The sequence below is a fragment of the Neofelis nebulosa genome, chromosome 9, assembly GCF_028018385.1.
Source record: "Neofelis nebulosa isolate mNeoNeb1 chromosome 9, mNeoNeb1.pri, whole genome shotgun sequence".
NCBI classification, from domain to species: domain Eukaryota; kingdom Metazoa; phylum Chordata; class Mammalia; order Carnivora; family Felidae; genus Neofelis; species Neofelis nebulosa.
Window position 1 is genome coordinate 117,149,033 of NC_080790.1, and position 15,030 is coordinate 117,164,062.

Consider the following 15,030-nt stretch of genomic DNA (forward strand, 5'->3'; position numbering starts at 1 on the left):
TCCTCCTGCCTCTGCCCTCTGCCCACCACACACACTGCACTCAGTACAGTGACACACAGCCCAGGCACTGTTATAGAAAGAGGGTGGCCTCAGAAATGGAGCCTTCCCTGAATTTGGTTCTTGGCTCCTCCGATGACCTTGGGCAAGAGACAACCTGTGTGAGGCTCTGTTACTATTTGTAAACTAGTGATAACACTATCTCACAGACTTGCTGTGAGAATTAATGGGGTGATAGCTCAGCATGGTGCCCAGTAAATGCTGGCTGAATTCACCTTTCCTTTGCTCTCTTTAATCCTCTCTACTGGACCATGAGCTACTTCAGGCAAACTGTCCCCTCGCTCACACCCAAACCCCTAGTTTGCAGAACCCAGGGCCTCTGTTGAATGTCTGAGGCTACAAAATGAATCCCCGTGCAGTGCTCTTACCTGCCCAACGTTGAAGGTCAATGTGATGGCATAAAAGAAATTAGAGTTGGCACTTCCTGCATAAATCCAGAGGTGCCACAGGACAGGGAAGAGCAGGGAGCAGACGATAATGATGCAGGCGAGGACAAAGATGTTTCTCAGGACTGCAAAGACAGACACTCACAATTAACCAAATGCTGATTCTCCTTGGAACCCTTTCTTATGGGCACGGCTCCACAGGACGAAGAAGCCCAGGGAGAGCCTGGGTAGCTCAAAGGCAGAAACCCTCCCCCAGATTCAGAGACTCTGGGGTGCCAAGAGGCAAGCCTCAAACCCTTGAGTCAATGGCTCCCCATGCCCAAAGCTGGTGTGAAGTCCTAGGTTTGGACTCTGCACCTCCCACTGTGGGCCTGGCTAGTTACAGGTGGCAATGCTGTGAATGCCTCTGGGCACCACAAAGGGGGCGTTTTAGCAAGACAATTCCCTCTGCCCCACAATCTAGGGGTGTCCAAGGGTAATTTCTCCCATCCCCAAGCAGGGTGCTGTCTGTCCACATGGGATCATGGACAGGAAGGGCAGTGTGAACCTATGGAGATTAGAGTCACGGTGAGTCTCTATGGTGCCACAGCCCTGGGTCTTAGGAAATGCTTTCCATTTTCCTTAACTCACATCTTAGGTTGTCTGCCTTGCTCTTCAAATGTCCTTCACTCTTCCTTGGAGGATTTGAAGAGCTCTTCTGACACCCTCCCTCTAACATCACCGCCCCACACTCCCAGAAGGATTGAAGAATCCCACCAGGGAGAGGCCCTCCCCAAAGCCCCAGGGAGGACCTGCTACACATGGGGGTATGGGCAGGCAGGCAGGCAGAGTGCAGCTGGAGGGAAGGAGCAGGACAGTGCAGCCCAAACTTGTCAAGGTGTTGTCAGAAAGACAAACACCTTGGTTAAAATCCCTGCTCTGCCAGCAAATTTCTCTGTCTCAGCTTTCCTATCTCTAAAACAGGGCTAGAATAGGGGCTACTTCATAGGAGGGTTACATGAATTAAACAAGATATGTGAAAAACCCGGCACAGATATATTACTGACTACTTTCTAAGGCTGCTGTAACAAATCACCACAAACTTGGTGGTTTAAACAATACAGCTTATATTACAGTTCTGGGTCTCACAGGCTAAAATCAAGGTACCTGCGTGCCCGCTGGAAACTCTAGGGCAGAAGCCATCCGTTTGCCTTTGCAGCGAGGCAGCGGCCTGAGTTCACCTCACAACCCCCTTCCTACTCCACCCAGCAACGCCAAATAAGTCCTTGCTACCCTGCATCACTCACATACCCTCCTCTTTTGCTTCCCTCTTCCACTTTTTTTTTTTTAGAAAAATAGACTTTAGTTTTTAGAGAAGCTTCAGGTTCACAGCAAAACCATATGGAAGAGATTTCCCACCTCCAGCTCTTCCACTTTCTAAGGGCCCTTGCAGATTACACTGGTCCCACCTGGATAATCCAGGCTAATTTCCCCATCTGAAAAGCCTTAACTTTAAGTCCTTTTGCCACATAAAGTAATATATTCACAGGTTCTGGGGATTATGTGGACATCTTTGTGGGGAGGGAGCATTTTCTGGCTATCACACTGTGCTCCTCCTACCTTTTAACTCAATTAGGGGTATGTGACAGTAGGATTATGTGCTATTTTTATTTCTTTCTTTACACTTTATTGTATTTTAAAGAAAATAATAAGTATTACTTAAAATAAACTAATTAAGAGAGCACCTTTAAAAAAAACAACTTACCACTGGGTCTGGGTCCCAGCAGGCACTTAATGAACAGAAGTTCCCTTCCCCTCTCTGATCCTGACCTTTAGGAAATCCCTTCCTCCAAATCAGAGTCTGGGGAGACTTAAGAGATGGGAGCCTCCCAAACATTGAGGTCGTTTGTCCTGGCTGTACGGACACTTGGTAGAACTGCTATACCAGGGTTTCATGCATCAGAAGGGGGACTGGATTACACATGTGATTCTCAATTCTGGCTGCAAAATAAAATCACCGGGGGAGCCCTACCTGGACTAAGTATATCAGAGTGTCTCGGGGTGGGGCCTAGATATCCGTATTAGTTTGTAACTGCTTCTCTGGTGAGTCCAATATGCAGCCAGCACTTCCAATCAAAGGATGACAGCTGCAGACCCCTGGCAAATAAGACATCCAGACCAGTCTGCGACAGATTTCACTGGTCTTGTCACAGTCACAATCATCAGAACAAGGTAGTTCAGAGTTCTTGTTAAAGGCGAATGTTTTGAATTTAAGATTCATGAGAAGTGACAGGTGTCTCTTTGTTCCTGATTGTTGTTGTTAAAAAGTCCTTTCTCAGGGTGCTTGGGTGGCTCAGTCCGTTAAGCATCTGACTTTTGATTTCGGCTCAGGTCATGATTTCATGGTTTGTGAGATCAAGCCTGGCATCCGGCTCTGTGCTGACAGCATGGAGCCTGTTTGAGATTCTCTCTCTCCCTCTCTCTTTCTCTCTCTCTCTCTCTGCCCCTTCCCCACTCTCATCTATGTCTCTCTCTCAAAATAAACATTTTTTTCAGTAAGTCCTTTTATGGGGGCACCTGGGTGGCTCAGTCAGTTAGGCGTCCGACTTCGGCTCAGGTCATGATCTCATGTTCTGTGAGTTCGATCCCCGCATCGGGCTCTGTGCTGACAGCTCAGAACCTGGAGCCTACTTTGGATTCTGTGTCTCCCTCTCTCTCTGCCTCTCCCCCACTCATGCTCTTTCTCATTCTTAAAAAATAAATAAACATTAAAAAAAAATTTTTTTTAAGTCCTTTTATGAAATGGTGATGAATGGCTGGCAGTTGACTGTTTTAATGTTGTCAGCAAAATAAGTTGGCAACCCTGTCACCAGAGTTTAAAAAAAATGTTAGCAGTCTGTGAACTCCCATACTTTGGAAACACTGGCATGGAGAGCTTGCGGGTCCTTTTTTCCTGACCTGAAAGTTCCATGATTCTGGGTTTTCAAAGCTGGGAGGGTAAAGCCCTGACTCAAGCCTTCCCGAGACTGTAGGGAAAGCCTCCTCCTTGCTCCCAGAACAAGAAGTCTGGGAAAGGGTTATGTGCATGGAGAATTACTATTATTAAACAATGTTACAACCTCAAGAAAGGAGAACAAACCTTTGCCATTCCTCCACTCCCACATCACTATTTACATTTCTCAGTGGTTCTTTCTGATCCCCTGGGCTGAAAAAAATCTATGCTATTCCTAAAACAAATCCTGTGGCCTGAGAGCCCAGGTAGGCCTTTGTTCCCTGCCTCTAGCCACTCTGGATTTCAGACAGGGTGACAAGAAGGTAACAAAGTGCACAGAGACTGGGAAGGCTCCCATGCAGCTCCTGGCTGCAATTACAAACAGCTGCAAAGATACATTCCCATGTGCCTGGAGGAACTGTCACCAGCATCCAGTTGGCTTCCGGCCTGTGGTGACCTTTGCAAGAACTGGGAGCTGCTACTCACTCTTGCTGGCTGACAGGCCAGAGGATTAAAGCTATACACCAGAACACACAGAGCTGGGACCTGGGGCACAGGACAGCTTGTTCCAGGCACCAGGTGTCAGAGATGACCAGGACCTAATGAGACGAAAGGCTCACGCTTCCTTAGACTTACTGGGTCAGATGGAATCAGATTCCCTACTACACCCACGGTGGCTTATCCAGTCTCTGCCTCGGTTGCTGACAAGCTGAAACTTCAGGCAAGTCACCTTCCCTCTCTGAGCCTCAGTCACTCAGAAATAAAATTCCACTTGAAGAATCCAGTCCAACTGGCAGGAGTGCAGGGGGGGAACTGGGAGCTTCAAAGGTGCTTATTATGTTATTATTCTCTTTAATTTGTCTGGTTTTTTAATCCCTAGTCTCTTATATTTATACAATAGTTAATAAAAACAACACACACACACATACAAATACAGCCTTTGGTAACTGGATCTTTCAGCTGGACCACTGTAGGCTAGCACCAGCTCTGCCAGCAGGCTGTTCCCTAACACCACAATTGTGTGTCTGTATGACTCATCCTGGTCCCAAGCACCACAGAGTCCCAGCGTCTGGGGCCTATACTTGGGGCAGGGCCGACATACCTGGTCTCCTCCCCACTGGCCAGGACAGGAAAACAAAAAGGTGAATGTGTGAGCAGGCATGTTAGCACTGGCAACTAATGTTTAAATTGAATTCTTAGCCACATTTCAAGTCTGAGTACCTTCACCCTAGACTCACAGACTTCTCAGTCTCCACTCATGGGTCCAAAGGACTAGGCTGGAGATGCTCCTGGCTGAATGTAACGACTCACAGCTGTCATGACCCAAACAGATACCGAGCATGAATATTCTCTGCCACAGTTGCTGGCCACTGGGGGCGGGGGGCTGGGGGGGGCGGGGGTGGTGGCAAAGGGCAGCCCACATTCTGTGCAGAGTCTTCAGTCAAGCTGAACTGTAAACTATTCGCCCAGACAGCCAGCAACAGCATCTATTAGATCATCTAGGTTTCTGGGAACCCCATCCTTAATTTCTCTGCGTCAACCCCGGAGGGCATAAAATAGCTTATTTCAAGCTTTGAAAAGTACGTTCATTCCAATGACCCTGAATGACTCTACCAAGCCTGAAGCTTTGATCACGGAATTATGTAGGAACCCCCCCACCCGCATGATTCTTACTAATGGTAACTGCAGTGCTATTTATATACATTATTTCTCAAACTTAAAACACCCCTGGAAGATATTCTCCCCATTTTACAGATTAAAAACCAAGTGACTCAGAAAGGTTAGATGAATTTCCTAAAAAGAGAGAGCTGGTAATGGGAAAGCCAGGATCCAGATTCAAGTCTTTCTGGCTCCAGACTGTGTTCAGCAATATGGGATGAAATATTTTTTTTAAATTTTTTTTTGAATGTTTATTTTTGAGACACAGAGAGAGAGAGAGAGAGAGAGAGAGAGAGGGGGAGAGAGAGAGAGAATGAGCAGGGGAGGGGCAGAGAGAGAGGGAGACACAGAATCCAAACCACGCTCCAGGCTCCGAGCTGTCAGCACAGAGCCCGACGTGGGGCTCGAACTCACGAGCCGTGAGATCATGACCTGAACCGAAGTCAGACGAATGCTCAACCAACTGAGCCACACAGGCGCCCCGGGATGAAAGATTATTAAGGGCAAGAGACAGTTAAGAAAAAAATGACTCTACTTCTGAGGAAAGAGGATCAATGTCCCCAAGACCCACACTGTCACAAACTGGGGTATGTCCACATGTTTGGAGGTGGCCTCATGATTTGTCACTGGCCACTCTGCTGGGGGAGGGGGGGGCACCAGACTGACTCTGAGCCTGCTGGACTGGGTGATTCTTATCTGTGCAATGAGGATGTCATAGGCAGAAAACGCCACTTACTCCTCCCAGTCAGGCAGGACTGGTCACTGCCCCACAGGCCACCACCTGCGAGAGTAGTGTGCCTTGCCCGCCCACCTGCTGTTTACCTTAGCTCAGAGGCCCAGTCTTACAGGTAGGTTTCCTTCTGGCAGCTGGTCAGTTTCACTTCCTGGTTGACACCCAGGCATCCCCAAACAATAACAAAGATTTCCTTCCTCTGAAGCCTGTCCTCCCCAAGTTCACTCTTGATACCTGGCTGTGCACTCCACTGCTATGGAAAATTCCATAGCTCCCTTCCCATTTTAGATTAGAGAATCGAGTATTGGGCACTTACACTGCCTGTTTATTACAGGGCTTAAAAACTCATCCAAAAACATGTGCTGAGTTGTGTGGGTCAGGTCTGATCCTGGGTGCTGGGGACACAGAGGTGAGTGAATCATAAGTCTGCCCCCAGGGAGCCCACAAACACTGAAGAGAACCCATGCAGAGGGCTAAAAGCCCAACTGAGGAAAATACTGGCAGTCTCGGAAGCATAACTAGCTCACTGTATGCCATCTTCTGAGGGGGGACATGGTTAGAGCTGCAGGGGTCTTCAGAGCAGGCAGATGTCCAGTGTTCTATAAACATTTAGGTGCAGTGCTGGGAAATGGTTCAAAGACCAAGGTCTAGTGTTCCACTGTCCAATGCGGTGGCTACCAGCCATGTGTGACTTTTTAAATTTAACTACATTTCAGTTAAAAATTCAGTTTCTCTACAAGCTCCTGGCTGGCTCAGTCGTTAGAGCTTGCAACTCTTTTTTTTTTTTTTTTAATTTTTTTTAACATTTATTTATCTTTGAGACAGAGAGAGACAGAGCATGAACGGGGGAGGGTCAGAGAGAGGGAGACACATAATCTGAAACAGGCTCCAGGCTCTGAGCTGTCAGCACAGAGCCCGATGCGGGGCTCAAACTCACAGACCATGAGATCATGACCTGAGCTGAAGTCGGACGCTCAACCGACTGAGCCACCCAGGCCCCCCTAGAGCTTGCAACTCTTGATCTCAGAGCTGTGAGTTTGAGCTCTACACACTGAGATTATTTAAAAAATAATAATAAAATAAAATCTTCAGGGGCACCTGGGTAGCTCAGTTCGTTAAGCGTCTGACTTTGGCTCAGGTCATGATCTCATGGTTCGTGAGTGTGAGCCCCACATCAGGCTCTGTGCTGACACCTCAGAGCCTGGAGCATTCTTCAGATTCTGTGTCTCCCTCTCTCTCTGCCCCTCCCCTGTTCACACTTGCTCTCTCTCTCCCTCTCTCTCAAAAATGAACATTAAATTTTTTTTAAATAAAATCTTCAAAAAAAAAATTCAGTTTCTTAGTCATACTAGTGGCTATCCTATTGTACTCTGCAGATATAGAACATTTCTATCACCACAGAAAATCCTACTGGATAGCACTAGCTACAGGCTCACAGCAAGCCCTTCCACTTACCTGTCATATAATCTTGAATAAGTGGCTCTACCTTTCTGTACCTCAGTTTTTTAATCTGCAAAATGGTGTTATTTTTCCCTCCAAGACTGGTGTGAAGATAAAATGACCTAATGCATGTAACACTCCTAAAACCACAGTGGCCAGGTAGGTACTTAGTGACCAAAATATGGTAGTTATTTTTATTACCATCACTAGTCTGTAGTACCCAGCAGGCGGACACTGCTTCGTGTCATTCCCTCTTTCCCGGTGCTGCCAGCACACCAGATGCCAGGCAAATGGCTATCAATCTCTTTTTCCGTGTCTGTCTTATCCAGGGACCAGGCTGACACAAATCTGCCACCACAGGGTTAGAGGTGGGAGTACTCACATCTGTAGAGATGGTTCCACACAGGGAAGAAGGCCATGTAGAGGGCCACATCCCCCACTGTTGGGTAGGACTTGAAGATGGAGATGATGGCAATCTGAATGAACATGAAGAAGACAGGGTGCTCCCTGGGGTGGGGTGGGGCAGGCAGAGAGGGAGAGATCAGTCAGGGACCAGGCACACCCGAGACTCCTGACCCCATCCCTCAAACCCCAAAATACTCTCAAGTGGACTTCAGGTAGGGTCTGGCTCTGCTACCCATAAGACATGGGGCCAGACCAAGCAGCAAAGCAGAAAACTGCAGGGACCCAGAGCTGCCCAGAGGTGGTGAGGAGGGCCCAGCAAACACTAGAGCAATAGCCCATTGCCCCCCACACCCCAGTTCTGAGCCTTCCCCGGCAAGAGTCACTGAGGAAGAAAACAAATGAAGTCAGCTTCATTACTGGGCTTTCATAGCTGCTGTCAGAGTAATCAGGCAGCCTCCCTTGCCAGAGGCCCCTCTGACACCCAGACCCCAGGGCAGGAAGTGCCTCCTTGCTGATGCTGTTTTTCTCTGACAGTAAGGCCAGTGGAGTCTATACACACTTAGCTATGATGAGCTCCTTTCCAGAAGGAGAAGTGAGAGCTGCAGGCATCTTTTCAGCACTTTTGGGCTGGAACTGGAGTTTTGTTACCTTAAACAACAATAACAGCTAGCATTTCCTAAACCCTCATGCTGTGACAAGTTCCGTCCTAGGCCCTCTCCTTGTGCTGTCACATGGGATCCTCACTATACCTCACCTACTCCTTGAGGTAGGCAATATCATCACCCATACTTTGCAGATGAGGAAAGAGGTTCAGATAAGGTAGGTGAGTTAGTAAGCGGTGGAACTGTTTATCTCCAGAACTCCTGAGCAGCACCAAGACTGTTCTCCTGAGTGCCTAGCGTGATCACAGCTCTGGTCAGGAAGGGTGGGGACAGAGCTCAATCTCCAGTGTTCCTCTGAGGGCTGACCAAGTGCTACAAGGAAGCCAACAGAGAGAGGCCAGATCTACACCCTCCCCAGCTGTACCTAAACAACATGCATGTGGCCTACTTCTGCACACTACCTGGATGCCCAGCTCATAAAGGCTTTCTTCAGAGATTAATGGCAGTTATGTCTTGCAGGTCAAAGGTCAGGGTGACTCAATGGATGTAAGTCTGAGATGTGGAGACAAACATGTACACACCCCAAACACTCCAGCAGTTTTACACAACAAATGCTTCAGACTCAGCCTGGCAAGTTTCAGTGCTATAGGCTCTCGAAGGGTCCAGCTAGTCCAGTGAGCATCTTCCTAAAAACAATCCAAATCACTGGCTGTGGGCTTTTTAGGTAGCTGGTAAGAGCTGCATGAAGAGCTTCATGGCCTATGAAAAGGCCAGTGAAAATCCAGTGACAAGAAACATGAAGACTAGAATCCCCTGCAATACTGTCTGGGGAGAGTTGGTCAGAAGGGCCCTGTTCCCACAAAGCTAGCACTGGAAGCAAACACTGCAGGGGCTGGAGAGTCAGTGGAGCTTCAGATCCAGCCACAGGAAGGCAGCAGTGGAGAAAGTCACTTCATATAGTCTGTCCCCACAACCCTGAGGCCCTGGCCTGGGGTGGGTGGAGGTGGGGGGGTCACGTGATGGTGCTGCTGTAGTCTACCCAGAAGCACCTGTGGCCTTTCACATGCAGACAATGAAAGGTGCTACAGAGTGAGGAAAGGTGTTCCAGGCTCCCAGCTTCTCTCAGCCCAGTGGCTAGGCCTGACCAGATCAAGGGCAGAGACTGGGCGTGACAGATAGCTGGAGAGCTTGGCTGGGCAAGTCTGCCAGAGTTCCAGAGACTGCCAGGCCAAGGAAAGTTTTCTGTCAGATGCCAGGCCAAGGCTCTGTCATGGGAAGGAGGCATGAGCTCTGAGCTTTTACAGAATGGGAACCATGTGCATTGGTACACTGGCCATGAAGACTGGCAGGAAGGTTAGAACAGAGAACTCAGGCTCTTGAAATTTAAACCAAACTCTCTTCTAGGTTCCCTGGACTATCAATGCATATCTGTATGCTTCAGTGCCTCTTTTCCCTGCTCTGATAATAGAACATTTTCCAGGGACCACTACAAGTGATCTCTCTCAGGAGTTTGGCATGGTGCCAGGGGATGAGTATAGATGTTGGAGACAAACTTTGGTCTGAATCTCAGCTCCACTACTTACTAGCTGTGTGACTCTGGGAAAATCACTCCACTTCTCTGAATGTCCATTTCCTCAACTATAAAATGGGCGTAATGATAATAAAATGATGCCTACTTCCAAGAGATGCCAGAAGGGTTAGGTATAAATACATTTCAGAAAACCTAAAAAGGGCTGGGATGGAGCCAGGCTCAATACATGTTAGTTTTCTTATGCTGCAGAAGAGACAAGCCTTAAAGGAAATTGATCAGAAGATTAAACAGAGCTGCAGGTGGCCAACCTCCCAACTAACACATCCTGAGTCTCCATTGTCACTGGGCTACTCATGGAGGACGCCCAATAAGATGCACTTTTTCTAAACACCCTTTATAACTCCAAACTCTTCCTCTATCCAAAATAGTGAGTGGGTTCAGTAGCACTGTGGGCTCAAAGTGAAGCTAGGGAAAATATCAGGGTGCTCCCTGCAGCCTGCACTCATGTGTGACTCTATTGCTGGCTATGGCTACTGGCACCTGAGGCCATTAAAGGTAGGGTTCCCTGGAGAAAGATGGCATAAACCTGAGAGAGGATACTCCTAGTTTGAAAGGTGCCTGTAAGACTACAAATGGCTCTGCAGACAAAGAAACAGCAGGTCCAACCACTTACTTTAGCTTTATGGCTAAGGGAATGGTGTAGAAGAAGACGTTGATCTGAAACACACATACAAAGAAGAGGCTGAAGTGCTCAAACATCTCCGCGAAGAAGTACCAAAAAAGACCGATGTTTGGAGTGAGATCTGGAACAGAAAGTCTGGAATGAAGAAAACAAAGAGGGAGAAAAAAAGAGAGCCAAATTTTAAATGGTCTGCCTTGACCTGGTTTTCTCCTAAAGAATTTGGTCACTACTGGGCAGCCAAAGATGACTTTGTCCCCACAGTTATCAGGATGTGAGGGGCCCTACAGGCACCCTGGATATAGGTAATTAATAAAAACAAGAGGCAGAGAAACAGAGAATGATAACCCATAACAAATATCAACTAAACCAAATTCTGGCATGCATCAAAGATCTGAAATGAGGCAGGATTTGGGCTAGAAGTCAAAAGACCAGCCCCTCTTTTACTGCCTAAAATATATATGTTTAAATTTAGGAGATACCCAGGATATACAAGAGAGGAATGGGTTTTAAACAGACAGTATCTATTTGAGGCATTCCAAAGATTTGCCCAGAGGAGCGAGCTCAAAGATCCTGCTGCTCCCCATTCTTGCTCCACATCCTGACAATAGGAGCCAGAGACTGAGTGCCTGACACTGCAGTGACTTCTGGGGTCTTGAGGAAGCACTGGCAGGTTCCAGCTAGGATCCCGGATCTCATTTGAGAAATAAGGGTTTCACTGGAAAACTTTTTGTCTAGTTCTATTAGATAAAGATTGGCTGCAAATCTGGCTCTTCTAAAAATTTACATTATATGTCTTATTTTCAAAAACACAGATTTGGAACTGATGTCAATTCACGATTTTAAAAGGGCAGTAAGTGGAGCATGAAGAAGGAAGAAATAGGCAATGGCTCATGGTCAGAGTGCACTGACCAAGGCCTCCACCCAGGGCATTTCTTTGCCTCCTGCTGTGACTACATTTCCTTTTCTGTGAAATGAGGGAAAGAACACAATCCTGTGGGCCAGCAAAAACCAGGAAAAGCTTTTCACCGGCATTACAAACTCTTACTTAAAGCTCAGCATGAAGAGCTACAAGTTATGCACAGCCAGGATTTAACACAAATTAGCAGTCCAGAATTCCAAAGGGGAGTCTGCCCCTCCAGATCCCCTCCCCACCCTGACAGATTTAACTGTCTATCACCTCAATGGGCTGTGAGGTCCCTGAGGCTTGAGCAGCGACCTTCCTGCCCGCCTCAGCATACCACACAGAGAGTACTGGGAAACGTCTGCAGAATTCATACTCCATTTTTATTTTCTCTAAAAGTTTGACACGTGGGAGGTGGCTTTATTTTAAAACTGTCAGAGACCCTCTTGCAGTAGAGGAATATATCCATTCCTGTTTGGGACTGAGCCAAACCCTTCCAGGCAGAGGCTGGTAGTTGCTTCAGATGTTCCTAGAGAGTGCTCTTTAATCTCACAGGATCAAAGGTACGCACTAGACCTGTGGTTCTCAAAGTCTGCTCTTCCCTGGATCAGCAGCATCAGCATCACCTGAAAACTTGTTAGAAATGTAAATTCTTGGTTCCTATCCCAAATTTACTTAATCAAAACCTCTAGGGGCGGGGCCCAGAAATCTGGGTGTTAATAAGCCCTGCAGGTGTTTCTGGTGCACACTGAAGTTTAAGGACCCCTGTATCTTGATGCTCCCTGTGGTTGCGCACCCTCTGATTCCACCTGGAGTTGTGAAAAACAAATTAGCTTCCAGAGTTTTCTAATGAAGTCATTACTTACATGAAGCCATATACTGCAGGGATGAAGTCCCAGGAGCTGAGAAGGAAGAAGGAGAGGCAAATGATTACCACTAGGCTTCCCACGTACATCATGGCATACTCCCAAGAGAAGATCCAGAAAGCTTTGCTCTTCACTTTCACAGGTATATACTGCCGCTAGGAGAGAGGGCAAAATGGTACATTTAGGGATGTCAAGGACAGAAAGAAGTTATCAGCTTAAACTTCAAGATCCCTTCTGCAAAGCACAGGACACAGAAAAATGGAAAATCAAAGGACTGAAAAGGATTTCCTTGTGTTAAACCCTAACCAAAAGAAAACAAGTTTAATTATACTATTACCAGATAAAAAAAACTTTGATGTAAAAAGTATTACAGAAATTAAGATGTTTCATAATGATAAAAGGTGCAATTCATCAGAAAGATGTAACCACTTTAAATGTACCTAATGTACCTAACAGCTCTGTATGTACCTAATAACAGTCTCAAATATATAAAACAAACATGGACAGGGCTACAAAGGAAAAACGGACATAACCATCATCAGTAGATAACTGACAGATCACAGAGACAACAATCAGGAGCCAAGTAGGAAATATGAATAACACATTTTCTTTTTAAAGGTTTAAAAAAAGTTTATTTATTTATTGGGCTGGGGGGCGGGGGGGAGGGAAGGTGCAGAGAGAAAGAGAATCCCAAGTAGGCTTCACTGCAGCACTGAGCCTGACATAGGGCTCAATCCCACAAACCATGAGATCATGACCTGAGCCAATTCAAGGGTTGGACACTTAACCAACTGAGCCACCCAGGTGCCCCTGAAGAGCACACTTTTAATAAATTTGTAACTTCTTTGAGAATGAGTCAGGGAAAAAGAAAAAAAACCTGTATATCCAGATAGATACAGAAAATGTGGCAAAATGGTAACTGGGTAATCTAAATAAAAGGTACTTATTATACTAGTCTTTCAACTTTTCTAAAGCATGAAAAAATTAGGGAAAAACTAATTCAAGAAGAAACAAAATTTGAATGGTCCTATAAGCATTTAAGAAACTGAATTAGTAATGAAAAATTTTCCCATAAAGAGTAGGCCCTAAGCAAAATAAGTCAGGCAGAGAAAGACAAATACCATATGATTTTACTCATATGTGGAATTTAAGAAACAAAACAGATGAACACAGGGAAAGGGAAGGAAAAATAAAACAAGGTAAAAACAGAGGGAGGCAAACCATGAGAGACCCTCAACTATAGAGAACAAACTGAGGGTTGCTGGAGGGAAACTGGGTGAGGTGATGGGCTAAATGGGTGTGATGGGCATTAAGGAAGGCACTTGTGATGAATACTGGGTGTTATATGTAAGTGATGAATCACTAAATTCTACTCCTGAAACCAATACTGCACTATATGATAATTAACTTGAATTTAAATAAAAACTTGGAAGGAAAAAAAAAAAAAAAAAAGAGCAGGCCCAGCCAGTTTTACAGGAAAGTTCCACCAACATTCAAGGTGATTCTGATCTTACATTAATTCTTTCACAGCAAATATCATAAACTTGATACCAAAACCATTTACCAACACAAATACAAAAACACTAAATGAAGTATTACCTAATATAATTCAGCAATATATGATAAAATTGGGTTATAACTAGGTTGGACATATTCAAAAATCAAGGTTAATGCAACGTAAGAAAAGCTATTAATATATGTATCACAAACAGTTTAAAAATAAATCATATTACTCAGCCATCAAAAAGAATGAAGTCTTGCCATATGCAATGATGTGAATGGATCTAGAGTGTATTATGCTAAGCAAAATAAGTGAGTCAGAGAAAGACAAATACCATATGATTTCACTCATGTGTGGAATTTAAGAAATAAAACAAGATGAACATAGGGGAAGGAAGAAAAAAGAGGCGGGAGGCAAACCATAAGAGACTCCTTTTTTTTTTTTTTTTAATGTTTATTTATTTTTGAGAGAGAGAGACAGAGCATGAGCGAGGGAGAGGCAGAGAGAGGAGACAGAATCTGAAGCAGGCTCCAGATGTCAGCACAGAGCCCGATATGAGGCTCCAACTCACGAGCCATGAGATCATGACCTGAGCCAAAGTTGGATGCTTAAATGAGCCACCGAGGCGCCCCAAGAGACTCTCAACTACAGAGAACAAACTAAGAGTTGCTGGAGGAGAGGTGGGTGGGGGATAGGCTAAATGGATGATGGGTATTAAGGAGGGTACTTGTTGTGATGAGCACTGGTGTTTCATGTATGTGATGAATCACTAAATTCTACTCCTGAAATCAATATTATACTATATGTTAACTATGTTGTTAACTAAAAATGCCAACAAGCTATTTTATGGAATTATACAAGATTAAAGTTTATATGGAAATATAAACATGCAAGGAATGAAGTACTAATACATGCCACAACAGAGATGAACCTCGAAAACATCATGCTAAGTGAAATAAATCAGTCACAAAAGACCACATATTGTATGATTCTATTTATATGAAATGTCCAGGACAGCATATAAAGGCAAAAAGCGGAATACTGGTTGCTTAGAGCTAGAGGGGAAAGGGGAATTGGGGAAAAACAGAGAGTGACTTAATGGGCATAGGGTTTCTTTCTGGGTTATAAAAATGTTGTAGAATTGATTGTGGTAATGGCTGCACAACTCTGTGAATATACTAAAAATCACTGAATTGTATACTTTAAATAGGTCAATTGTTTGCTATGTAAACTATATCTTGATAAACAATAAAAGCTGTTAAAAGAAAAACACCATAAATAAGTCAAAAGACAAAT

General features: G+C 45.3%; 1 protein-coding gene across 1 annotated transcript in view; it reads right to left on the reverse strand.

Moving 5' to 3' along the window:
• The window catches only part of PIGU (phosphatidylinositol glycan anchor biosynthesis class U), an 84,160-nt gene that overhangs the window by 14,732 nt on the left and 54,398 nt on the right, over positions 1–15,030 (reverse strand). The window contains exons 8-11 of the mRNA XM_058685357.1: positions 12,234–12,388; positions 10,458–10,601; positions 7,629–7,753; positions 426–568 (exon numbers count right to left, since the gene is read on the reverse strand). Of these exons, the coding sequence (XP_058541340.1) occupies positions 426–568; positions 7,629–7,753; positions 10,458–10,601; positions 12,234–12,388 (567 nt within the window). The remainder of the gene's footprint in view (positions 1–425; positions 569–7,628; positions 7,754–10,457; positions 10,602–12,233; positions 12,389–15,030) is intronic.